Source organism: Glycine soja, chromosome 20 (genome assembly GCF_004193775.1).
Source record: "Glycine soja cultivar W05 chromosome 20, ASM419377v2, whole genome shotgun sequence".
NCBI lineage: Eukaryota > Viridiplantae > Streptophyta > Magnoliopsida > Fabales > Fabaceae > Glycine > Glycine soja.
The window spans coordinates 27,354,739-27,382,725 of record NC_041021.1 but is presented as its reverse complement, the minus strand read 5'-3'; the positions used below and the strand labels follow the sequence as shown (position 1 = coordinate 27,382,725).

Sequence of the window (27,987 nt, the reverse complement as noted above, 5' to 3'; positions counted from 1 at the left end):
ATGGACTACTCATATGCTCCACTTGGAGTTTTATAGCATCCTATAGGTCCTACACAAGGCATATAAGTCTAGCAAAATTATGAAAATAAGCAACAATTATCAATTAAGCCCAATTATTTTCCTAATACCAAAACTGAGTTAAGGTGAGAAAATAAGAGTCAAAGAAAGGTCAAGTCAAATACAGCTTCATTGAATGTTTTTTTGATGTTCAAATTCGTAGCTAGTGCCTTGGCTGGAACTGTATGATGTATTGTTTTTCTTGAAATTTTAAGGTTAAAAATGAGTTCCTTGAATGTCAAAACTTAGGGTTAGCCTTAAATTTCTCCTAAATCAAAGTTTTCTAGTAAAAGTTATGAATGAAACAAGTTTAAGGAATATTTTTTTAGGACTAAATTGCCACGAAAATAAACTGGTTTTATGATTATACAGACTGTTTTTGTTAAATATTTGCCTTCAAGAATGAGTTTAATAGGTGTGAAAATATAGGGTAGCATGTAAAATTTATGAAAACCCGATCTCAGAACACCTAGAAAATTGAAAATAAGTTTAGGAGCAAAACTTTGCAAAATTGGACAGCAATTTAATTTCAGACAGTAGATGACTCTCTTAGTAATTCTAAGCTCAAAAATGGTTTTTGAACATAGAAAATCCTTAAGGAAATATTAGGGAGGGCTAAAAATAGTTTCAAACATATTTGTAAACTAATAGTCTTAGACAAACAATTGTTGAAATTGGAAGAATAACTAGTAACATGAAAGCTTAGTAATTTGTACCTATGAAGTGACCTTATGATTATCTATTCTGGAATTGTTTGTCAACTTGCTAGATTATTGTTGGGATAAATTGTAAAACCTGATGATTGTTGTATGTTTGGAATTGTGGTAGTTCTCTGCTAATAGAGCTACCAAAATGCATATAAATAATTGTTGTTATTGTTGAATGATAAAGACCAGCAGAGTGTGAACTCTGACAAATTATGTGTGGTGTGCGAATTTACATTATGTTGTATACGTATATTGCTATTCTATTTGTACGTGTTGTGGTCTAGGTTAGGGGGTGTCCAATCCTCGGCAAATTATTTGTTATGAATGTTAGATAGTTATAATTATAGCCATTATGTTGTTCAATATATTTGTGTGACAAGTGGTTTCTACCACTTGAGGGCAAAGATTGGTTCTTTGAGAGTTGTACATAGGCCTGAGTCTAATCTCTCTCTTTTTTTTGTTTAGATGTATGAGATTGTTGATGTATGTGACATGAGGGCTACACACACGATGCGGTGGCAAAAGTCAAGAGCACTAAATCGAGAGTAAGGAACTGATGGTTCTATTCCATTTGTGAGTAGGTGAGATTTCATTGAGAAATTGGATGGTGGATAAAGATACACTGGACTATAGTGGATGGAGAGGTTCAAAGAACCTAAGGGAATTAGCTAGTGGTGACCATCCAACATTTGATGCACTCATTTGGCATAGGGAACTCACAAGCCTCACTTTGCTACTCCTAACGGGTTCTGAGACTATGCTTTTTGAGTTGGGAGTTGGGAGTTGTATACATATGTGGTAATCACTCCAACTGTCATCCACGTAATTGTAAAGGTTAGGCCCTATTATGTGGCAAGCGTGTTAGTTATGCACTTAGGATCTCGAGAGTGTTGTTTTCCTAGAAAAACCACATGTAGTGCTTAAGTAGGTTGTATTTCCTTGTTTGTTTGTTTGTGGCGTTTTGAGGAGCAGAGCACTCACCCCTACAACCAACAGTTTTCAAGTATCGATGACGTCGAGAATGTTGGTGCCCCTACAAGCCTAACATAGTTCACAAAGGGAATAGGTATGACCATGTGTGAGGTAACACGTACTACGTGTTATACATGTCACACCCAAATACATGTTGTGCTAGTAGAACATCGAAATGCGACACTCAATACTATTGACTATACTATAACCTACTACATTTTGTGGGGATTCACATCTTCTTCAAAGCTTCGCTACAATGAAGACATTCACATTTACCTTCGACTTAAGGAGCCTTGTCATGACTTGGAGTTCTTGTTAACTCCGGTGTGGTGCAAAAAATAGGGCAACGCTCTTAACTACCGCATGAGCCAATGGGCATAGCTAAAGTTATCAAGGATAAAGGAGACCATTCTAATATGATGCTCGAGGAGATTTAGGAGTACAAAGAACTATTGTGTCAAATAGAGCCTTCATTTGAGGAGTATGACAATCTTCCCGAGGACATGTTCCAGATACAATTCGGTACTTTAAGGCTGGTAGTAGTATGCTCTGGTCTTAGTTTTTTTTTTTCCTTATTTTGATGTATTTTAAGGGATGGTTTCTCCAAGTGTATGCATTTTGTTGTAGCAGCTATGTATAACTTTTTCATTTACTTTTAGACACTTATGAGTTGTATCTGTATTTATCTTACTGTGACATTACTTATGTTACATTATTTATGTATGGAGACTAATACATCATTTTATATTTGCACTTATTTAATTCAACATAAAGATTTATAGTTTTCCAAATGAAATTTTTATTACGTGTGTGTGTGTGTGTGTATATATATATATATATATATATATATATATAAACTCGCCTCTTTCCCCTCAAGACGAAGTTTTTTAGTAGAATAATTCTCAAAATCCTCAGTGGTCAATTCTAACTTGGTTTGCCTTTCCACCGATGATTGCTCTAATTCTTCAACTCGGGCAACATTCTTCCTACAAGTAGACAATTCATTAGACAAAGAAGAGGCCTCCTCCTTATACTTCTTAACCTCTCCTTTTATCCTTGACACTTCACCATTTAACTTTCCAACTTGAGTTGTCACCAATTTCCTCTGATTCTCAATGTCGCCATACTTCTACTCCATCAAACAAGACATAACCCCCACGCCAACACCAATATGTTGCAAGGCTTTATAGGTATCACTAAATCCAACCTTCTCCAGTTTAGCCAAATCACTAACCCCCACAAAATTTTGGTCTAAGATCTCACGAATAGGGAAAGTCTTACTCCATATAGAGCGCACACCCTCCTCACCTTCAAATTCCTCAAAAGCAAAAGCCTCACGCCAACTTACATCACCATCTATAATAGGGAAAGAAAATTGAGTTTGCAAAAGATGTGGCTTAGACCTTGAATTCACCTCACGATCAATAGAGTCGTTATGTTTCCTCCTCTTATTCCTTTCCTCCACAACACGCGAAAGGGAAAAATCAATTATTGAATGTTGTTTCACAGTAGCACCTGCATTAAAGGTAGTGACCTTCTCCTTTCTTCTACTCAGTTTTCTTAACCTTGCATCGTTGATCACCGAAGCAACAACACCTACAAAACACGATAATCACATTTCAAAATCACAGAAAAGTCAAGTCAAAACGTAAACAATTAGAATGCACAAGAGCAAAGATAAATTGCCATCACACTTAATCAAATTTTTGCATGACACAATAGGATGCTTCTTCAAAGTAGCAATTAACACTTTTTGACTATCCTCCAAAAATTGACAATTGACATCCATGCGCACAATAGGATCGCGAGTCCATTACAAAGGAAAATTCCTTTGCCCATCAATATCAGTAAACAAAAGAGGACAACCCTTTTCCATCCTTCACTCTAAAAAGCTTATCCTTATAGCCCTTAAAACTCCCATGAAAAGGTTGCAATAATCCCTTCCCACGACGACTAGTTAAGGAGACCCAACCAACTTTCCTCATATCCTTCACAAAAAAAAAAAAAAGAATAGAAAAACACATTTACAGTGGGAACTTGGCCTAAATCCTTACACAAAATCTCAAAAGCACGAACAAAGGCCCAAGCATTCAAAAGCAATTGTATGGGTGCAAAATTCAACACTTCCTAAACAGAATATTGAAACTTTGTAAATAGAAGTAGAATACCTAATTTTTTGCCTTAACGTTTCATGTGTGTGTGTGTGTATGTGTGTGGAATCATCAGAGCCTTTCGGTGGCATCTCACATATTATCTCGTCTAGGCGACAAGGCTCAACACACACCCTAACATCCCCACCCTTACTTATCTGCTCCCTCATACCTACTAAAAGACCCTTTGATGTAAACATCGTATGAATTTCAAAATAGCCTTATCTACCCATCCATACTTGTCGGAATCATCCTCCCTATCACTCTTCTCCCCCTTCATAAAAACCAACACTAAAAGGAACTCTCTCCTCATCGGTGACATCTCCTCCACTGCTAGGCATCTACTCATCATCATTCATAGCAGAATCCTACACCATCGATTTGAAAAATGACACTGTGACATTCCCACTAGACTCGTCGCTTTTACTAACGCCCCTACCCACAACAACGTCGTCTGAAAAATGTGCACCATCCAACATCACGACCCAAGGAGTTTAAAAACAAAATTTACATTACAAGCATTTAAAAATAGAGAACTCGAACCCTAAACCTAGTCACCCACTCCAACATACCATCAAAAAAAGCAAAAAGAAGGAGGAGATCAACCTCACAAAACCAATAACACAATCCAACAACCAAAAACAAACAACTAAACACGCACCTTTGGCCATGGTTACCAGTAGAAACAAATCCTTCTGCAGTGAAACCATCTAAAATCCAAAAGCGTATAACACAAGCACTTCTCTCACTCCTTTTCAAAGAACCAAAGACACATCCTTAATTAGACCACTACTTATTGTTCAGCGGACATTGAACAATCCAATGGTCATCCATGCTTCCCACTCCAAACGACATAAAATCCAACAGTTCCCTTTTAATTTCCAATACCAAATCAGCAACCCTTGCCCAACTTCAAAAGCCCACTAATGCTCATCTTAATCAATCAGCAGAAAATGAGACAGATTTAAATTTCCAATGCAAATTGATGGGACAATGAAGTGACGACCATTACACGAAATGCGCACAGGGAATAAAAGTAGAGTTCAAATTTTAAAAAAAAAAGGTAGTGACAAATAGTTACTAAAAGTGCTTGCACCTTAGCAATCTTAGCTCTTGAGGGATTGTGGACCATCTTCCCTTCTCCCTCATTGGGAGGCCAACTCATTAGTAAGAATGAACAACTAAAGTACTTACACCTTAGTAGTCTTAGCACTTAAGGGACTATGGATTGTCCTCCGTCCTTGGGAGGCCAACTCATCAGTAAGAATGGACAACTAAAGTGCTTATGCCTTAGTAATCTTAGCACTTAAGGTACTATGGACCATCCTCCCTCCCTGGGAGACCAACTCATGACTTAAATTCTTTCATATTAGCAACCTTAGCAATTTAGGGAATGTGGAACATCCTCCCATCCCTAGGAGGCTGACTCAATACACAAGGACAAACAAGATAAAGACACACAAAATGACATGACCCTAAGGATGACCTATCATATAGCAAGAGTCGCCCCCCCCCCCCTGACAAATAGTACATTCTAACTCCTATAAACCCTGACACATTAGTGACAAAACGACTCCACAGTACATGCATGGTAACGTGGCAGCAAAGCAAGGTTGATACAAGATCCTAACACTTGAGGTGAAAGAACAATCCTATCGCCCACAAATAAACGTCCTCTGCCAATGAATAATTGCCACTTGTCTATCCTCTACCAATGAACAATAACCACTTGGCATTCTAGGAATAGGGGGATCACACTTGACTGTTAGAGGAAGACCACGATAATTGGAGAGGTGCCAATATTCTGCTCAAGGTTCACATTAGGACACAAGCTTACTAAGAGGTTTCACTTGAGGTCTCCTTCCTAGGCAATGACGTTCTCTAACGTGAACACTTTCTTTTTTATTTATTTTAATTATTTATGATTTTATCTAATGTTATGAAATGTCTTAATTTGTTAATATTTATTATTAAATTTCTTATTATATTTAAGTGAAGAAATTAATGATATATGTAAAGTGATAATTATATTTGATTTAGAATTAATTTTACATAAGCCAAATGAGTGCAACTTGTGCATAGTGCATACCCCTAATTTCTTACTTTTAATAATTAATTATTTTTGTCGACAATCGATTGTCTTATGTAAAAAAATCAATTTTATAACATAATCGTTGATTATCAAATTGATTGTAAAAAAATTATTTATCATCTCCTTTTTTCTTTTTTTCAAACGTACTATATTTTTCACTTGTTTTTATTCATTGTATTCTATTTTTTTTTCTTATTTTCATCTAACTTGTTTCTTTTCCTCCTGTCAAATACACCGTTATTGATTTGATTGAACGAAGTTTGTAGGGAAAATCTGAAAATGCAATGTGATGGGCCATGGCATGGTGGTGGACGCGGTACCTTAAATTAAACAAAAAACAAGTAATGAGGTGAGGCTAATCTAAACAAGTCAAATGTCTTAAATATTAGAATATCACAAATGGAAATGCCACTAGCTTCTCATGCACTTTTTTTTTAACACAGAGAAATAATCAGGACAATTTCACAATAAGAAACAAATGGAAATGCCACATTTTAATATCTTAAAGATAAATTATCAAAGTAATTTTTAACTAAAAATCAATTAATTTTACATTTTTATCAAGTTAATTTATTTTTTGATAAAAGTTAAAAGTAGATTTAAAGTAAACATAAATTATTTTATATAGAGGTGATTGCTGAGACATAATTAGCTTTTAACTTTTTTTTACTTTAATGATTTGATAAACGAATTTTTTCGACTAACTTTTAATATTTTTTAGATGCTAAAATAATATTTTTTTAAAATATTAGGTTTTAATATTTATACTTATTTTTTTTTATTTTTGAACATTTATTAAATTTTATTTTTAATCTTTTTTATTTAAATGTAAAATTCTAGATTTATTCATGTAATTCTATATAAGTAACATAATACATATTATCAAGACTAAAAAAGTAGTGATCACGTTTAATATTAACATAAATTTAAATTTTATTCCTAAAATCTTCATATATTATAAATTTTATTCCCAAAATCTTCATATATTATAAGTATAAGTGATAGTATCATTAATATTATTACTCATAGTTCAATGAGTGAGTTTAACAATAAATTAAAGATATAAAAAATATTGAACTCATGTTTAAAAACTGATCATTTTTACTTATAATTAGGAATAAATTAACTTGATAATATTTTTTTAATTATTTTAACATATAATTTTATCAAAAATTTGTGATTCAATAAAATAATTTTTTAACTTTCATTTAATTTTTCAATTAACTTTATAAAATATAATGAAAATTTTAATCTAATTAAAAATAAAAATATTAAATAAAGTTTTTTTAAGACTAAAATATGTGTTAATATCCCTTCATCGTTATACAGAAAATAACGCACTTTTTACTCATTATCTCACATCTCACTTTTTGTAGAAAAAGAGAAAGTGAATCCGGAGAAGATTCATTTCCAATTTAGTTTTTCTCGTTTCAATACAAAATAAGCGTTGAAAAAGAACAATATATAAAAATGACGAGCCAACATGACATAGAAATAAACGAAACGAAGTAGTGGAGCCTGGTCCAAGAGAGACAACACAAACAAAACCAAAGTATACCAAACAAACCAAACCAGAAGGCTTTGTATATCTATCCATCTAAGCCAATCATCAACCTCAACTGACCAGGTAAACTCTAGTTTGTTCCCACCTTTTTACCCTTTCTTTATGCTTCATTCTTTTACTTTTTTCTCTTTCTCTCTCTTCTAGCCACCCTACTCTCTAATTTATTCAGCTCATTTCTGGTCTTACTAGTTTCTGATTTGTTCTCTTATGCCATTTTTTGTTTCTTCTTTCAAAGGGGTTACTCTTGAAGTTCTATAAAGTTCGATTCTTTGTTCGTTTCACTAACTTGGATGTTCAAGTCTTACTTGCTTTTGGCTATTTTTTATTTTTATTTTCATTACTTTATCCCTTCTTTATGCTAATATCAATCATTAGCTATTAAATATTTTTTAATCTTCTTCTAAAGATAAAAAGATTTTCTTTGGATGGTGTTAAATCTTTGAATTTATTAAAAAGATTTTCTTTCATGTCCAAGATATCTCTCCTTTTGTTGGATGGTGTTAAATCTTTGGATTTATTGCTGCTTGGGGCAAAAAATTTGGTTCAGTATATGGGGTTTGACTTAGATATTCATTAACAAGGACTTGAAGTTCATATTCAGATCTTGTATTTTGTGTTGACAGGTGATGTAGGCTCTTAGATCCGAGGGATGAAAGTTGGATATTTTTAGCAGTAACACAAATTTATTCAGTGTGAAGCAATATGGGAAACACATGTGTTGGTCCAAGCATTTCAAAAAATGGTTTTGTTCAATCAGTTTCTGCGGCGATTTGGCGGTCCCAATTGCCTGAAGATTCAGTGTCTAATAGAGAATCTGTAAAAGAGGAAGCAACTAATGTTCCCGAATCTCCCTTGCCTGTCCAAAACAAACCTCCTGAGCAGATAACTATGCCGAAACCAGAAGCCAAACAAGAGGGAAAATCAGAAATAAAACCGGAACAGGATAAGAAGAAACAGAAGAAACGTGGTTCGGTGAAGAGAGTTTCTAGTGCAGGGCTTCGTGTTGATTCTGTGTTGCAAAGAGAGACAGATAATTTCAAGGAGTTCTTCACTCTTGGGAGAAAACTTGGACAGGGTCAGTTCGGGACAACATTCTTGTGTGTGGAGAAGGCAACAGGACAGGAGTATGCCTGTAAATCTATTGCAAAGAGGAAGCTCGTCACCGATGATGATGTCGAGGATGTGAGAAGAGAAATTCAGATAATGCACCACTTGGCTGGGCATCCTAATGTTATATCCATCAAGGGTGCATATGAGGATGCCATGGCTGTCCACGTTGTGATGGAACTATGTGCAGGTGGAGAGCTTTTCGATAGGATTATTCAGCGTGGGCATTATACCGAGAGACAGGCAGCGGAGCTTACTAGGACTATAGTTGGGGTTGTGGAAGCTTGCCATTCTCTTGGTGTTATGCACAGAGACCTTAAACCTGAGAACTTTCTCTTCATCAATCAGCACGAGGATTCACTTCTCAAAACCATTGACTTTGGATTATCTGTCTTCTTTAAGCCAGGTATTTCCGGATGGTCTTACTATATATTATTGTGATTAGATAAATGGTTTTGTTAACATTAGTCTTTAAGGATGGTTTTAAGCAACTAAAAGTAAAACTGTTTTATTGAGAAATAAAACATTTATTATGTTAGAAATACAAAAATTTTGGATTAAAACTTCCAATTTTAGTTCATTATAATTAGTCCTTAGTGCTAATGTTAACGATGCCCTTAAATAAATACAGAGAAGCTACCATTTTGGTCCCTAAAAGTTTAGTTTATCTCAATTTAGTCTGACTGCAAATTTATGGTGTAAGATCTATAAGAAGAGTAGGAAATTTATATGAACATGGGCAAGATGAGATGAATTGAAACATTAAGATTCAAGTAATACGACTAGGTTGTAATAAATTGAAACATTTATAGAATTAATTGATAAAATTAAAAGTTTGAGGGACCAAATTTAGAAAACGCATACGTTTTGAAGACCTAAATGGTAGCTTCCAATAAATTTTTATTTGAACACATACACTCAGACAGGACTGGAGTACAGGTGGGGATGGAGATATCATCAGATGCTGAATTTTTTTATTTGCTGAATCTTTTATGTGCAATATTTTTCATAGAACTAAATTAATATTTCAAGGTGCTTGGCATTTGAGGATATGCTAGGCATTGCTATTGCTTGTATATGAAATTGTTAACTGCATTTGTCCTACAGAATTTTTAGTTTTCAAAGGGATCAGTAATTTTTGTTGACCGTTCAAAATCTTTTGAAGTTTAGAAGACTTCTGCATCTACTATATGCTAGGTTCCTATCAAGAACAGAAACTCCTACTTAGATTTTGAGGACTTCTGTGAGCATTACTTGCTAAAGTGCTATGGATTTTTCATAGAAAATTACCGTAATTTTATATGTATCTACTATCTAGTTTAAATTTGAAATGTGTTTTTCTTTGAGATTTACTGTCAAGCCTGCAATTTTTTTTCACGGTTACAATGAAGCAACTCTTGTTGCTTCTGTTTTTTCAATTATCCACCATATTTTTGCTGCTGGAATTGATTCTGCACTCTGCAGGGTTTCCAAACATGCACTAAGTAGACTTCTGTATACTGCAGTTAGTGTTAGATCTGATGAGCTGTTAATTTTCCAAATCTTTCTTCATTTATTTTTTAGCATATATAATATGAAATCTTTTGAACTGCAAATCATATTTTCTTTATATATATATATATATATATATATATAGGCGGTGGCCTCCTTCTCAAAAAAATCTCCAACTATATATAAGTATGGATACTTGGCCCCCACCTTCATATAATATTTTTTTAACATATGGTTAAACAAAAAAGTGAAGGGAACTTTGTGGCTGAGTTATAAAAATGAAAGTGAACATATGCGTAATGTAGATGGCAGAAGTAACATAACTTTCCATGTTATATTATTTAATATATTAATATATATTTAGTTTTAGTGAATGATAAGTGCTTTTTAAGAAAATAACAAGGTTTTTTCAATCTATTCGAAGAGATAAGACAAATTTTCTCTCTTAAATAATTAAATCTCTTTGAAAGAATTTGCTAAACTCTTAACATGACACTATACTAAATGGTATATAGTTTTTATTAATTATTATTGTCTTATAAATTAGGATTATATGTATCTAGAATAAAAAAAATTATATTTTGTTAAGTTTTGTAAAATTATGTTTGTGCTTGTTTTAATATATTATTTTACAAATTGTAGATTGACAACTTGAATCATAATCTATAATAATGTAGAATTTTTATTGTCTCTTATTTTAATTACATGAAATATCTTTTATCTATTAAATTAATCTACCCTAATTTGTAATTTTTGTTCATTTTAAATCATGATCTATGATTTTTGTCTCCTATTTTACACAATTTTATATCCCAATTTTAAAAAATTTATAATTTTGGTCCAATCTTTAATTTTGCATACATTTTATTTCTTTTATTTTAGTCAAATTGAACCCTAGATCTAACATACTCACTTAAAGTATCATCAATAAATAATTTAATTAATTAAAATATAAGAAAAACATACATATAAAAATTGACCAAAATTGCACACTTTTTAAAAGGTGTGGACCAATATTGCAGAAAAGAATTTGAAGACTAAAATCGTGAATTAGAAATTAAAAGAAGATCCAAAATGCAATTTAGGCATTAGTTTAAAATGTATTGAAATTTTTTTATTTTCATTACTTTTTTTTTATTAATTTAAGTATATGAATAACACTTAGATAGATAGATATAGATATACAGTTTATCAGGTTTCTAGTATCATGTGAGTCATGAACTTGTTCATTATTTTAACTGAAGCTTTGTACAAGTTGAAGAAGTAATTTGATTCCATGGAGAAAAACCGATGATCTTTCACTTCCAGGTGATATATTTAATGATGTGGTGGGCAGCCCATACTATGTTGCCCCTGAAGTTTTGCGAAAGCGTTATGGTCCTGAGGCAGATGTTTGGAGTGCTGGTGTTATCCTTTACATTCTTTTGAGTGGAGTACCTCCATTTTGGGCTGGTGAGATCTTTTGTATTTATTTGGACAGTGTAATTTTGACCTTTATTCTTATAAATTTATGCCTTTTTTCATGATTATTAATTTTCCCTCCATCTTTGTGTGGTTCATATGGTTGTGTAGAAAATGAACAAGGAATATTTGAACAAGTTCTGCGTGGTGATCTTGACTTTTCTTCTGATCCCTGGCCTTCAATTTCTGAAAGTGCAAAAGATTTAGTAAGGAAAATGCTTGTTCGCGACCCTAGAAGGCGGCTGACTGCACATCAAGTATTATGTAAGTATTATTTTGCTAATTGATTATTCAGTCATGAGCTTGGCATTACTTTCGTTTATATACAAGGATGCAGGAGTTGGTTGAAGTGTTGAACAATACTGATGTTAAATTTTGTGGTTTGGCAAGGACCTCTTGTGACAATTGCTGTTAGTCACTTATGAAGAAAAGGTCTTATATTCCATGTTTGTCTCTAACTTCTATGTTCCAGGCCAAAATCCTAATTATCTATCTATGTAAAATAGCTACCAGATATCTGCCTGGGAAAAATAGCTATATTAACATTTACCATTTATGATTCTTAGCATACAAGTCTTAATATGCTTTGACATTGAATAGTCTCAGTACTCCAGATTCCAGAAGTGCTAACTATGAAAAGATTTATTTGTGTAATATACTAACTTCCGAAACCATGTTCTTGACATGTCATATCATAACATTTTTTGCCTCTGGATCTTTAATTTATGTTGAACACTTTTTATCATCCGATGGTAGTTAGAAGAAACAATAAAGACTATTATATATTGTGTGTGTGTAAACAGTGCATTCTAATTGTTTATAGTGCTATCAGTGTTAAAAAAAGTATAGTATGTTTGACATAGATAATAGATCAAGTGCTCATTTTAACACACTTCTGTACATTAGAACATTCTAATATGTGTATGTATATACCAATAGAAACATTTACTAGTATTATTAGCGCTAAAATAATGTCTCTGCAACATGCGATGCTTGTGTATTGGTTATGCCCTTTTTGTATCACAAGATTGATGGGGCTTCTCCTTAATAGGGGAAATATAATAGTTCTTCGGTGCTATCATGGATTAACCATTTCTATGGTTCATAGGAAAGCCCAAGCTGACATAAATTTTACAATCGTCATTACCAAATTTGAAATAATATGGCACTCCAAGAAACACTGTTTTTTCTTTCTTATATATGTTTGACTCTCTGTAGGTCATCCTTGGATTCAAGTTGATGGTGTAGCTCCTGACAAACCACTTGATTCTGCTGTATTAAGTCGCTTAAAGCAATTTTCTGCTATGAACAAGCTCAAGAAAATGGCCCTTATAGTAAGTATCTGGATGTGGAAGCTTGAAAGTCATTTGTTATGTGATTTGGACTTAATTGATACATATAATTGAGTATGGAGATACTTGCACTATATAGTGCTCCAATATGAATTTCTGACTGCAAGATGAAAATGGGATGTTATAATTTGCACCTTTTCATTTAATCATTTTACTTTTTGCAGATTATCGCAGAGAGCTTATCTGAAGAAGAAATAGCTGGCTTAAAAGAAATGTTCAAGATGATAGATGCAGACAACAGTGGTCAAATCACTTTTGAAGAACTTAAAGCTGGTTTGAAAAGAGTGGGTGCTAATCTTAAGGAGTCTGAAATTTATGATTTAATGCAAGCGGTAAGTTTTTTTTAAGCTTATTTTATAAAATAAAAAGAAACAAGTGGTATTACATAGATTATGGTGCACAAAATAAATGAGAAGTGAATATATTTTACAATATTTAAGCTTTCTGTAATTAAACGTGGCCTTAATTTTCACCATACATTTTGGCTGTTTTTTTACATGAAAGAAAAATTTGAATCAAAGTTGTATGAAGAAGGGTTATGGCCTCTTAGAACTTTTACTTTATCATAGATTCATAGTAATAATGCATTTGGTTTATTAGGCTAACTCAAATCTCTAACAAATGGCCATGCATTGAAACTGTAGGCTGATGTTGATAACAGTGGGACAATTGATTACGGCGAGTTCCTTGCTGCAACATTGCACCGCAACAAAATTGAAAGAGAAGATAATCTATTTGCAGCCTTTTCTTACTTTGATAAAGATGGAAGTGGCTATATTACTCAGGAAGAACTTCAACAGGCTTGTGATGAGTTTGGCATAAAAGATGTCCGCCTGGAGGAGATAATCAAGGAAATTGATGAAGACAATGTAAGTGCCTTACAATTCTGTATGGTTCCTCTTCTACTCATTTCACTTGAGTACAAATGAACTACCTGACTTTCTTATCCTTTCTAACTAACCCCTCTAATATCTTCAGCTCAAGATTTCCCTTGATTAAAAGGAACACTAATATTATTAAAAAAAAAGTTTAATGATGTTTAGTTTTTAGTCCTTTAAAAGTTTCTAAATTTTTCTTTTAGCCTCCTACTTTCAAGTATTTTTTAAAATACATAACCTTTAGTTCCCAAAGCCAACACATTTTCCCCTTATACATGGACCAAAATTTGGGTATTTTTAAAATATATGGACTAAAGCCAAAATTTTAAAATTTTACGAGAACTAAAAACATCATTAACCCTATAAAATAGAGGAACATTAGTATTATAAAAAAGAAAAAGGAACACTGATGAATTCTGTAGTAGATTTATTGCAGCTGACAGTTAATCTTATTTTCCTTTGGCTTAATTATTGTTTTAGCCATTAAATTTGAGGATCCTGATTTTTTTTTAGTCCTTGAAATTTAAATTTGTTTTTCTTAGTCCTTGATTTTTTGAAAATTGCTCTTTTTAGTCATTCTCATGGTAAATTAACAATTTGTGGCAGTTTTTATATGACAAGATTTGATTTTTTATTTTTAACCACTGGAATTTACATTTTAAAACCATCACAAATTGTCAACTTATCACAGGGGGACTAAAAAGTGCAATGTTCAAATTTTAGCGACTAAAAACCAAATATTTAATTTCAGGGACAAAAAAACAGAACCCCCAAATTGAAGGACTGAAAAAATAATTAACGCTCTTCCTTTAGAGAATTGGTTTGACCTACAAAAAACCAAGGAGGCATCAATTGAATGAATTCATCACTGTTGCTAATTATTTTGGACATCATTAATGTGGCATCATGATGCAGATGTTCCTGTTGTTAGCGTGTACTTTGAAACCCATCACACTAATGTATTGTGCCATGTTCAATGTTTTGCTCTAAAATTGAACTCCCTTTAGCAAGAATCTGATGCTTTTATAGAATCTATACACTTATGAGTTATGATTAATGTCAGCTATGTTTTATCATATGCAGGATGGACGCATAGATTACAATGAGTTTGTGGCTATGATGCAGAAGGGAAATCTTCCAGCGGTTGGTAAGAAGGGCCTAGAAAATAGCTTCAGCATTAAATTCAGGGAAGCATTAAAATTGTAGTGTTCATTGTCAGCATTGAGATTTTTTTTTTGTGTTCTTTATTACCACACATCCCTCCTTTTCACTTTGAAGGTTCAAGATTTTTTATTCATTGTGCAAAGTGTTTGCATGGGGATTTAGGTGGGCCTTTTCATCTTTGCATTTATTTTGTTTGTCCAATTTAAATGGATTTTTGTAATTACGAGAATATATTGAAAAGAGATATCTGGTGGAGTATTACTGTGAGAAAGGAAATTGATTATTTGTCAATGGAATTGACACATAATAATGCAAACACCTGAAATGATGGTTTAACATGGTCAGTTTCATTATACTCTTTTAACTATGAGGGAATATTTATATCATGCAAGAAATAAAAGAGGTGTTATGGTGAACATGATATAGGGATCCTTATTCGAGAAAGGAACAAAACTCTACAAAATGAATTTCATACAACACTCTAATGTTTGCTATGTTAAGTGAGTTAAGATAAACTTCTTAATAATTGTTTATAGGGAAATAAAAGCAAAGAAAATGAGTTACGGAGGTAACAATTCTATTTTTTTATAAGCTAAAATTATGTACATACATAAAAAAAAAAAAAAATTGTTTCATTTGCAATGATCTAGATGTGGCAAATCAGGTGGCTTGAGAAGTGCGTGAATCCATTGATATGAATTTTTTTAACTTAAGTAGTGATCTTAAGTTTAAGTCTTGAATATATAATTTAGGAATGAGCAACAACTTGACAATCGACCTACATTTAAAATAACAAAAGGAAAAAGGAGAGGTGTTGGATCAAGTTGGACAGAACACCTTTTCTTTTCCTTTTGTTATTTCAAATGTAGGTCGATTTGAAGTTATTCAAATTGAATCCAAATTGAATTGGTGTAAAAAAATAGCTTATAACATAAGAATGGGTGGGTTTGATTTTTTATGAAGAAAAAAATAAAATCAAACCCACCTGATTAGGAAAGAGATTAATCTTATGAGTTGACTTAGTCATACTTAAAAGGCCATAAATATTTTAGTGTTTAGTTACTTAATGTTAGAGTATTGACATCACAAGACATTTTTACTAAAGTAAGTGGTTTCGAAAATTATTTATCAAATATAAGTGATTTTGACTTTCAACATCAGTTGTAAATATAATCGATGTAGAAAAGTGATTGGTGACATTGATTATAACCAGAATCAATGTAGAAAATTATTTTTCTACATCAATTTTAATTATAATTGATGTCAAGAATCAAAATCACTCATCTTTGATAAATAATTTTCAAAATCATCTAATTTGGTAAAAAAGTTGACATCACAAAGTCATAAGGATTAAGTTGTCATAAGCTAGAGCTTTCTCTCTCCAACTTCAAACAATTTTAGTATCTATTTTTATTACAAGATTATCTACATTTTAAATATACAAAATATATTAAATAAAATATTAAAAATAAATAAATAAAAGAACATTAAAAAATATATAACATATTAAATAAAACCATAAAAAATATACAACATATTAAATAAAACTAATAACAAGTAAAATTAAAAATATTTATTTAATAATTAAATAAATAATTTTTTTTACAATTTTTAAAAAATTGAAACCAAAAAAATACAAACAAAAAAATAGCATGAAAAAAAGAAATTATGATTTTGAAGTCGTAATTACGACTTCAAAGTTGTAAAAGCAAAAAAAAAACTTACGACTTTGAAGTCATAAAAAAAAATTATACTGAAGTCGAAAAATTATTTACGATTTCATTTAAAAAATTAAAGTCGTAACAGGTGTTATGATTTAAGTCTATTAGACCTATCCCCTCTTGGGAAATAGTTTAAAAAGTACTTCCATTTGAAAAAAAGCGAAAAAAATTACATTCGATTGATAAAAAAACCCATGAAAAACTCAAGTTTAAAATGTAAAATCAAACACATTAAGTGTCTGTTTCGATGAAGTATTTTAAAATTCTAGGGAGTTTAAAATTCAGGGAAATTAAAATGCATCAATTAAAATTCTTGGATTTTTAAAATTCTTTGTTTGGATAAACCAATTTAAATTCCTTGAATTTCAAATTTCTTGTTTAGATAAACCAATTTAAATTCCTTCTATTTTTGAATTCTTATATTACCTTCGTCAACTCTGTTAATAGCAGCAATTACCGTTCCACTAGCAGTTACCGTCTACGACCTCCGCTGCATCGTCGAGCGCATGCTCTCCTCTGGCTACCTCCGCGAGTGCATCTAGGTCTACGGCAGCGTGCAAAAATCCTCTATGGACACGAGCTTCCTCAAGCTCCACATCGAAAAGCTCAGCATCGGAGACGTTCAGAGCCTCGAGTGGGAGCAGGTCGGGAACAAAATCAGACGCTGGATAAAAGCCGCCAAGGTCTGCGTCAGAACTCTCTTTGCGAGTGAGAAGAAGCTCTACGAGCAAATCTTCGACGATATCGGAACTTCCATCGACGATGCTTTCTTCATGGAGATGGTGAAAGGTCTCGCGATTCAGCTCTTCAACTTAGCCGAGGTGATTAACATAAGTCGTATGTCATCGGAGAAGTTGTTCAAGATTCTGGATTTGCATGACGCCTTGACGGATTTGATGCCGAATATCGATGTTGTGTTCGATTCGAAGTCGTCAGAGTCGATTAGGGTCACAAGGAAGAGCGTGTGGGATGGAGAGGAATGAGTGAAAGCAAGTGAGGTGTAGGTGAAGAGTGATGAAGGAGACCAGCCTGAAGAGAGGAGGTTCTAAGAAATTGAAATTCTCTCATTTTTGCAAAGAATTTCAATTCTTTGATTCTCTGTTGAATAAAATTCCTTATTAAAATGACTGAATTCAATTTCTCTAAAATTCTGAGAATTTTAAATATTTCAATTTAAATTCCTTTATTTTTAAAATTATGTGTTTGGATACAACCTCTCTCTTCAACAATCACAGAATTACCACCAAATGACCGCCCCAGATTTCAAACCAAAACCAACAAGTCAAACTCAAATTCTCCTCTCTCCCCTAATTCTCCTCTCTTCAGTTGTTCTCCCAAAGTTGCAACACCTCCAAAGCCGGTAACTCTCCAACAAACTCAAGAATCGCGCCGTGGAGCTTGTTCCAAAACAGGTTCAACAGAATCAGATTCTTCAGCTCCTTAAAACTCGCCGGAGAGCATGTTGTTGGAGAGGTTCATGGACTTGAGGCTCTTAAGGCTCCCCAGTTCGGGGGTGAGCGAGCCAGAGAGCGCATTCACCTGAAGAAACAACGTGTCCAGATTCTAGAGCTTTCCTAGCTCTGCCCGAATCTTGCTGGAGAGGCCGCAGTAGGCGGCGTCTAATCGGACGAGGTTGGACAGGTTTCCAATCTTGGGCGGGATGCTGCCAGAGTAGGTGTTGTAGTAGCCGATGTAGAGCTCGTGGAGGGCGGAGAGGTTTTCGAGCTCGGGGGTGATATTGCTGGCGAGCTCGTTGCCGAAGAGGGCAAGGTACTGGAGGTGCTGCCAGGTGTGGTACTCGGGAGGGATCTGGCCGGAGAAGAAGTTACTGTCGATGTGAAGGTGGCAGAGGAGGGGAATGGCGGCGACAGATTGAGGAAGTTCAAGAGTCAGAATTTCCAAATTCACTTCCTTGAAGATAGAATTTGAAATTCTATTCTTTTAACTAACTAAAATCACTTTTAAAATTCTAAAATTTTGAATTCCTTTTACTAAAATATCCAAACAGTTACTTTTAATAAAAAATATTTAATTCTCTATAAAAAATACATTAACTAGTTAAATTATCTTATCAAACACACTAATGATTTATCAAAATGTGTAATTTTACCTTGAAATATTTCAATTATATGATTAAAATGAATTACCCAATTAAAAGTCATCATATAAACAAAGAAAATGAGAGAGAAATAAAATAAAAATACAAAAGTACCGTGTGAGATTTTCTTCCTTTCTCATGGGATATCCGTCCATTTATTATTCTGCAATAACAATTATTTATTATTTATATGTACATCGCCATTTTAATTGTGAAATAATCATAAATCAATTCTTTTTGAAAAATGAAAAATTATTTAAATTTAGGTTTTAAATATACAAATGTGTCACATATTAATTTTGTTATTAAATTTTTTTTATCAGTCGTAATATTTAAAAATCAATTTAATAATAAATTATAAAATTTAAAAATTAATTTATCATAAATTATTTACAGAACTAGTCTATTATACTTTTTATATATTGAAAAACTAAATTTAAATTTTAGATCATCAAAATTTGTCTTGCCTCCCACGAGTTACGAGTACCGTATTTATCATTTATTTATTTATTTCCCCTTCTATTTTCCTTTATTTTATTTTAATTTTATTTTCTCTCTCTTCCGCTTTCTCTCTCTGTGATTAAAACCCTAATTTCTCTCGAATTCGAAGCGCTCTCTGCTATTCTCTCTCTCTGCGATTCTCTCTCTTATGGCGCCAGCCCGTGAAGAGAACCCTTATGAAGGCGGCGGCGACGGCGGATTCGGCAAATTCAGAAAACGGCCTTTCCGCAGAAGCCAAACGACGCCGTACGATCGTCCACCCACAGCGCTCCGAAACCCTAACCGAAACAACGGTTGGTTATCAAAGCTCGTCGATCCCGCACAGAGGCTCATCGCTTCCAGTGCTCACAAACTCTTCGCCTCCGTTTTCCGCAAACGCCTTCCTCCACCACAAGGTTTCTCTCTCTCTCTCTCTCTCACTAAAATATTTTTCGATTCATTGTAATCGGAAGTGGCTACTTTATAATTTTAGGTTTTCTATTTTTAATTTTGTGAATATAATACTTACGGTGTTGTTGCTGATAATTGATAATGTCAATGTGTTTAATTTTGAAAGCAATTAAGGCGGCATTTGGATATTTATTGTCACCGTGTGTGCGTTTCGGAACTAACTGAATTTTAGTTCCCGTGCTGCGGGGTGTGTTACGTTATGCATGTTTCTGAAAGCTTGAGACTTTTGCTGAGGTATAGCACTGTTATGTATGTATGTTCTGATAGTAAATAAAGAGGCTTGTGTTATGTCTTGTACGTTTTTCGGCTTTGTAATTAGAGGGTGCTGTAATTAAATGTAACGTAAATGCGACATTAAATTGAGCCTGGCGTTTTAATGATGTGGGTGAAAGGATAGAATGGAACTCAGCATGGAAACATGGAGATGAATGGTATGGGAAAGTGGGAAACACATAAATTTACTTTGGATGTTAGGATGGAGCACGGGGTGTGAGGTTGTTTTTCTAGTTTATAGGAATTCATTGTTTTCTCGTGAAGAGTGCGTGTGCGGTTTTTTGGACTGCTCTACATCAATGAACAGACTTGGCTTGGCTTGACTTGACTTCAGGTTGGTGCATGACAAGAAGTTAAAATGGTGGATTGGATGTATAGTTGTTGATTCAGTCGGTGCCTCAGTGGTTTCCTTCCTATTCCTACCCGTTATGTGAGGATATTAGTTTGTAAACAACATATATGATAGCATGATTAACATGGTATAATGTGCGCACTTAAACAGTATTGTTTATCAGCAATGAAGTTTTTGGCTTACATATCCTAATTTGTGAAGCTGAGAGTAGGATAGTGTAAATGGGAACCAATAATGGCTATGAAAATTTTATCTCAACGTGCTGCTTTCCTTATTTTTCTGTGTACAATACAATTTATGGTAATAGTCTGTGACTCTGTTGATAGTTGTAATGTGAATTTTCAGTTTTTTTTTTTTTTTAAATTTCCTTTTTATTTGTGTGCTGTTCTGTGATATTTAAGTAAGACATTCCATGTTCTTATTTTATGGGTTTTTTTGGCACAGAAGCAGTACAGGAAGTGAGGGACCATCACCAGGAAACAGCTCTCATTGTAAGTATGCATGCTTAACATACCTTATTTGTGTTTGCATCTCCTTAGGAATAGTATCTTTTTTATCAGTTCCTTAGGAATAGTATTATGGGTGTGATGACTAATGAGCATGCATTTGTTTTTAAATTAAATTGTGTATCATTTATGCTTCCATTGTGATACTAATAATACTTTGATTCCATTATTAAATTACAACTTAAAATTAGGCAGTTATGAAGGTTGAGTATTAATGAAGCTTTACTTTTCTCTCTTGATAGTTAATATAGTAGTACTAAATAAAAAATAGTTATTATTGACAAATCATCTTTGAAAGCTCTGAAACAGTTCAATGAATTTATTTTTTGTTTTCAAAGGACTAATTTTAAATGTGCCTGTCAAGACAATAGTATTTATTGTAAAGTTCTGACAAGATGGATAATTTCCACCGGAAATTCTTAAACTTTATATGTTGGTTTGGTTGAATAACTTCACTCCTTGTGGATTGAGGTTGTTACTTAGTATTTTGATTCTTGTCTATTATGCCGAGTTTATTGATATTGATTTCTGTTACTATTATTATTAATATTATTATTGTGATTGTCATTTTTTGTTGTTGTTTGCTATTTGAGGTTGTTACTTAGTATTTTGATTCTTGTCTATTATGCCAAGTTTATTGATATTGATTTCTGTTATTATTATTATTATTAATATTATTATTGTGATTGTCATTTTTTTTGTTGTTTGCTATTTGAGGAGGAACAGATTGCAAATGAATCCTCTGCCAAGCAAGTAGTAGGTGAAACTAGTGTCCAAATTAACTGTTCTGATGGAGATGGATTAACTGAACTTGAGAAGCTATTAAAGCAGAAGACTTTCACCAGGTATCCTTTGTATGATGTGCATGACTTTATGTGGCATCACTGATTTTGGTATTGGGTTGGCTGGTCTGTGTTTGGTAGTTTGCTGCCAACATATAACTTAGTTGTGTCTTTATGATGTGGATTGGTGAAAGATGGTAAAATCTTTTGGTTCTTGATAGAGCCAAAGTTGTTGCTTAATGCATATAGCCAAGCCAACCTCATTCATAGTGCTTTATTGTTGTTGTTGTGTAATTTGCACTTCCTGTATAATTTTTTTTTGAAACTTGCAATTTGCTTTTTCCACTGTCCATTTTAAATTCATGTCATTCTGTATTCTTTGACAGCATTCCTTTTGGGACTAGTGTTTTGTTGATTCTGCATGTGATAAGTCTTTATTATTCCACAGATCAGAGATAGAGCATTTGACAGAACTTATGCGTTCAAGAACTGTGGGTTCATCTGTTGTGGAAGAAGGGACGAGCACAGAAGTGGTTCCATCAGATCCAAATTTGCCTCGTGAACAAAAGGAAGAATATCCCAAAACTCCAGATCCAGAAAATGCGATTGAAAACCAGCTTGTTTCAACCCCATACGTTACTAAGGCTATCTCCACTGTATGACCATTTGCTTCATACCTATCTTTCATATATATGTTTGAATGTTTGGTTGTCTTTGTGAAATTATTAGTTACCTGTCATGATCCATTTGACATGTATACATAATGTCTATAGGTTTCTGTTGACGATGTTGCTTCCCCTGCGGAGCTTGCCAAGGCTTACATGGGTAGCAGGCCTTCAAAGTTGTCCCCTTCAATGTTAGGATTGCGAAGTTCTCCCAGGGAGGATCCATTTCTACTAAAAAATCAGCATGTTGCTCAGAAATCCCCTGTTAAGTCAATTGTGCCGAAGGCTACTAACCTTGCTAGGGTTCATGAAAATGGTTTTGTGACCCCAAGATCTCATGGAAGATCAGCCATATATAGTATGGCTCGAACGCCATATGCAAGAGTTTATCCAGGCTCTATGTCCAAGGTTTGCCATTGACTGAATGATATTTTTTTATCATGATGTTGAAAGTGTTGAAATTTACATGTGGTCTCTCTTAGGGTGCTGGGGTTGCTGTTGAAGGTGATCCGTCATCTTCAGCTCAGCATGTGATTGATCATGATATGCTTTCTGGATCTAAACACGGGGTACACATACTTGTGATTACAGGTCCTATAATTTTTAGTGTATATTTTAGAGTTCTCAGATATTTTACTGGATTTTCCTTTTTCCTTCCCCATTTTTGCAGGTATTAAAACGTAGAAGTTCTGTATTAGATAATGATATAGGATCCTTTGGTCCTATACGCCGAATCCGTCACAAGTCTAATCTTCTATCTACTAAAAGCTTGACCTTACCTTATTCGGGAAATGCTCTAGCTATAGATAGGAGTGGAGTTGGCATTGATGCTGCTCAGCAACCTTCATCTTCCATGCAGAAGCCTAATCTGTTGGGTGAAGCTAAGCATAGGCATACAAAATTGTCTGCAGAAAATGTAGATGACATCATGCCTAGTACCAGTATTCCTCCTTTACCCTCAAAATCTAGTGAGATGGCCTCAAAAATACTGATGCAGCTTGATAAGTTGGTTTCTCCTAAAGAAAAATCTCCAACAAAGTTGTCCTCATCCATGTTACGAGGACAGGCTCTTCGAAGTATGGAGACAGTAGATTCATCAAAATTCCTTGATAATGTATGGGATAATGGATTGGATGGCACACATGGAAATTTGTCTGCTGGTGCTCAAAAGTTAAAATCAAAGATAGATGAAACTGAGAGTGGTCAATCGAAACTTGTTGCTCCTACTGATGTATTAGTTCCTGTTGATGCATATGCTACAGCCCCTAAGAAGCAAGATATATCTATTTTAAAATCTGGAGATTCCTCTGGAACAAAATCCAATTCTCATCCTCCACAAAAGAAGAGGGCATTCCATATGAGTGCACCTGAGGTTTGCGATTTTACTTAATTATTTTCTGTTATAGTTTTATTTAGTTATCTTGATTTTCAGTATTTGCAAATTTAATGTGATTATTGTTTTATATCTTAGCTGACAGAGCTGGTACTATTTATCTTGTTCATAGGGACCTGTTTCTTTCTTTCATTTAACTCCCAAATAATGATGATTAAGCAGCTGTCAGGATTTTTTTCCTTAGATACTTTTGATTTTGATTTGACAGAATAAAGTGATTGACTTTTCAAATGAAAAAAATATGATTCAATCTGTGATCATGATTATTCATTTTTGTTTTTGTTACTCTATCTCTTGTAAAGGATTATTTGGAGCTGGATGATGATGCCCTTCCTAATGGAGCTGTGTCTCCTTTCTCTACTTCGGGGAAAGAAACAACAGTCTCCACTGCTGTGGCTGATAAAACTATCTCTGCTGTTGAAACAGCTGTACTGGAAAAGCCCCCAGGTTCATCTGTGCTAATGCCATCCAAAAGTTTTACAATAGATGGTAAACCTCAAGTTAGGACAGCTGATTGGTCCAAAGTTGAAAAGAAGGTTGATGTACCAACCTCTATAACTTCATCCGTCTCTGATCCTATTTTTAAGCCAATTACGGCAGCTTCTAACACAAGTTTAGGCTTTAACCAATCTACTACACCAAATGGATCAGTTGCTAATCCTCCCCTATTTAACTTTGGGAATAAAGTTGTTCCATCGATGGAGCTGACGGCTGCTGATGCTCCACCACAGGACTCTACCAAGTCAGGTTCACTATTTGGTTTGGAGAAGGTTCCATTGTCAAAAGAGCCAGGGACTGATGCTCCTTTTGTTAATTCTGGGTTCAACAAAAATGTTGGCAATGTTTCACAAGTACCAGTTACTTTCTCTTCATCTGTTGGTGAATCTGCTGTGTTTAAATTTGGCTCTTCTTCTGACTCAAAGCCGATAAGCTCAATCAGGTTAGTGTATGTAATTTTTGCTTGCTTTAAAACTCTCAAAGTAAGTCTTTACTCTCATATAGGTTATTTTATCGTTTATTTAGAATGTGTCTGTGTTCTCAGTTCTGCCTGTTCTGTTTACTTTTTGTCAGTAATAAAAATAATCTGTCTCAATGTGTAAATCTCATTTGGAGTATATCTTTTTTTTTATCACAGATAACTTCTACCTTTCACTGTGTTTTCTACTGTAGCTTATATGTTCATTTAATACTTTTTCATTCTTCCCTTTTTATTGTTCTGGTATCGGTTGATTTACAAGAGACATTTTTGCGTTAGGTTGGAGGGTAGACGATTCACCTAATGTATCATGCCATGTTTTTCTGATATCTAGAATTTTGGTTGTATACTGTATAGTCTCATTTTTAAAGTGAATTTTGAATTTTTTTTGTCTACTTTTTGCAAATTGATTTTGATTTCTTTGCTTTATCATATTTATGTTGATTCACTGCTGAAATGAAATTAGAAAAGAGATATGGGGGCATGCTACATCACATATGCTGAAGTGCTACTGCAATAATCAATTTACTAAATGTCCTCTACATTTGCAGCTCAACTACTGTTGCTGGTGCTTTTGATTCAATGCCAAAAGCTCTTGATTTAGATGATGCTGGTGCTAAGACCAATATAATAGCTGGTTTCTCTGATCGGTCATCTGAATCAGCTGTTTCTTCTGCAGCATTGATGCCGTCATTGACATCACCTGCAAATGTATTTACCTTTGGCAACAATTCAAATCAAAATAACGGACCTGCTGCTTCAAGCCCTACATTTTCCTCTCCATTCCCCCCTCTGACAAACAATTTTACGGGTCAGAATATATTCAGTAGCTCATCCCTTGCAGGAAGCATCAGCAGCGTTAGTGCAAATGTAACCTCCACTAGCACTGACACGGCAACTAGCACCCCTGCTGTAGTTGCTGCCAGCAATAGCAGTTCCTCCACTCAAGTCTCATCTTCATCTCCCACAACTTCATTTTTCAAATTTGGATCTACCCCTTCAGCACCAACAAGTTTACTTGTGTCATCTTCTGGCTCAGAACCGCTAGAAAACAAGAGTGGCACAGGGAGTGTCATTTTTGGAAGCTCTTCTGCTGCAATTGGAAGCACAGGGAGTGACATTTTTGGGTTTAGTACCCCAGCAATGACCGGAAATAGCCAGTCTCTGGGTTCTGTCTTTGGCACTACAAGTGGGTCTGTCCCTGGTACTCAGGTATCTTCTGGTACTAGTGGTTTTTCCACTTCATCTGAGAGTCAGTCGGTGGCATTTGGTTCATCTGCATCAGCCTCATTGTTTGGGTTGACTGGGAGCACAACTTTTTCTTCAGGGAGTTCATTGTTTTCTTCTTCAAGTTCCGTCCCAAACAATTTCAATGCGGGTACAACTTCTGGGCAAAGTACCCCTGCTGCTTCTTCAGAAACCAACCCTGTTAGCTCCAGTAGTGGCATGAGTTCTTCTGTGTTTGGGCTTTCAAGTTGGCAGCCCAGCAAGTCTTCATTTGGTTCTTCCTTTAGTTCATCATCATCACCTTCCTCTGGGTTTTCCTTTGGTTCTTCTTTTAGTTCATCGTCTTCATCTACCCCGGGGTTTTCCTTTGGAGGAACATCCACATCTTCTGTTACTTCTTCCAGTTCCCCCATGATGTTTGGATCATCTGCTGTTGCATCAACTCCTCAGTTTTCATTCACTTCTGCTACAGCTACTACCAACACACAGCCTGCTTTTGGAAGTTCTACTCCTGCTTTCACATTTGGTGGTTCAGCTCTAGCTCCTGTTAATAATGATCAGATGAGCATGGAGGACAGTATGGCAGAGGACACAGTTCAAGCAACTCCACCCGCAACTCCCGTATTTGGTCAACAACCTGCCCCACTTCAATCAAATTTTGCATTTGGAGCATTAGCTCCAACAGGAGTGAGTCCTTTCCATTTCGCAACTCAACAGAACATTGCTCCACAGAATCCATCTCCATTTCAGGCTTCTGGCAGTCTTGAGTTTAATGCTGGAGGGAGTTTCTCATTGGGCACTGGTGGGGCTGACAAGGCGGGTCGAAAATATGTGAAAGTTAGGCATAATAGACCGCGGAAGAAGTAAGACTATTTGTTTATGAAAATTGTTATTTCTGTCGCTGCTGCAGGCTGCACTTCATTAATGCTACGAATTAATAAGCTCTAAAGGGGAGTGGTTCCTGAGTTTGTGTCCTGTTAGGAGGAATCTGGACAAGCGACGCTACGAAAAGCAAATCATCAGATGCAAATGGAAGGTTGTCAGTCTCATTTGTCTTGCTTCTTAGAGTGCAAGGCATAATTTTTCACAATTTTGTAATAGTATGATATGGTTGAACATAATCTGCTGTACTTGTAATGGTTTTAGGTCATATAGTACCAGATCAAAAGATTTGGTCAGTTACGTTCACAAAATCCCTGTATTCTCGTTACTTGTATCATAGCCAGAAATAGGCATGAATTTATTATGGCTTAGCTGATTGTCAAATAACTTACAATTCTAGCAATCTGTGAATGATTATTAGCTGGTAGGCCTTTTCATTTTCTCCCTTTTATTTAGTGTCATGTTTTGTTAAGTCACCGACACTTAAATTTTGGAGCCTTGTTTAAAATTAAATTTAGGTTCCAGCTATTTCAAACCGCCAGAAGTTTATGCTAGGAATCCAATACCATGACCGAGTATTATTATCTGTCATGCACGGAGTTTAAATAATTTAGTTATTAATTTTTTAATATCATGTTTATAATATTGTGTTATTTATTTTATCACAATCACAATATTTTTAATCAATTATGAATATAAAATAAAATTAAAATTCATTTTTTATGATTTTTGAGATAATTATTAAAAAAGTCAACAAATCTATTATGCATGGTAAGTAATTTGTGTTTGACTAAAATTGTTTTACACTTCATAGCTTATTTTCTTTTATAAAGAACGATTTTTAATATTTTATTTTTATCACTTAATCAAGAAATAATATTTCCAATTTTTATCTTTATTTTCAGGTAAATTTTATATTAAAAATTGTGGTCAACATGAAGAAAACTATTTTTTTATTCTTATATTATTGCTATTAAAAATTTGTAGAAAGAAATTCAAATTCAAATTACTTAATTACACTTTTAGTCGATTAGGTATCATAATTTGATGATTTTTGTCTAATGTTTTAAATGCGTCAATTGAGTTTCTCATGTATCACAAACATGTGATTATAATTCTTTATATTCTAATAACGTCAATTGAGTCTTCCATAATAATTATATTGT

At 34.0% G+C, this 27,987-nt stretch overlaps 2 protein-coding genes across 6 annotated transcripts; both read left to right on the top strand.

Moving 5' to 3' along the window:
• Positions 1-7,468: 7,468 nt before the first annotated feature.
• LOC114403139 (calcium-dependent protein kinase 1-like) lies at positions 7,469-15,333 on the top strand. 4 transcript variants are annotated; one of them, XM_028365916.1, is made up of 8 exons: positions 7,469-7,605; positions 8,166-9,055; positions 11,449-11,592; positions 11,713-11,865; positions 12,820-12,935; positions 13,118-13,285; positions 13,598-13,822; positions 14,915-15,333. In XM_028365916.1, exons 2-8 carry the CDS (start codon positions 8,245-8,247, stop codon positions 15,035-15,037), a joined length of 1,740 nt encoding a protein of 579 aa, XP_028221717.1. In that variant the 5' UTR covers positions 7,469-7,605; positions 8,166-8,244; the 3' UTR covers positions 15,038-15,333. The 4 variants fall into 4 exon arrangements, with proteins under 4 accessions (XP_028221717.1, XP_028221716.1, XP_028221720.1 ...); XM_028365915.1 differs by lacking the exon at positions 7,469-7,605 and adding an exon at positions 7,650-7,834; XM_028365919.1 differs by lacking the exon at positions 7,469-7,605 and adding an exon at positions 7,674-7,801.
• A 4,024-nt stretch (positions 15,334-19,357) lies between these two features.
• Positions 19,358-27,272, top strand: LOC114403799 (nuclear pore complex protein NUP1-like). Of its 2 annotated transcripts, none has more exons than XM_028366960.1 (9): positions 19,358-19,710; positions 20,835-20,881; positions 21,623-21,741; positions 22,127-22,334; positions 22,452-22,751; positions 22,826-22,912; positions 23,014-23,715; positions 24,039-24,676; positions 25,264-27,272. In XM_028366960.1, the coding sequence occupies exons 1-9, from the start codon at positions 19,464-19,466 to the stop codon at positions 26,804-26,806; spliced, it is 3,891 nt and encodes a 1,296-aa protein (XP_028222761.1). In that variant the 5' UTR covers positions 19,358-19,463; the 3' UTR covers positions 26,807-27,272. The 2 variants fall into 2 exon arrangements, with proteins under 2 accessions (XP_028222761.1, XP_028222760.1); XM_028366959.1 differs by having other exon boundaries at positions 21,614-21,741.
• The last annotated feature ends 715 nt before the right edge of the window (positions 27,273-27,987 follow it).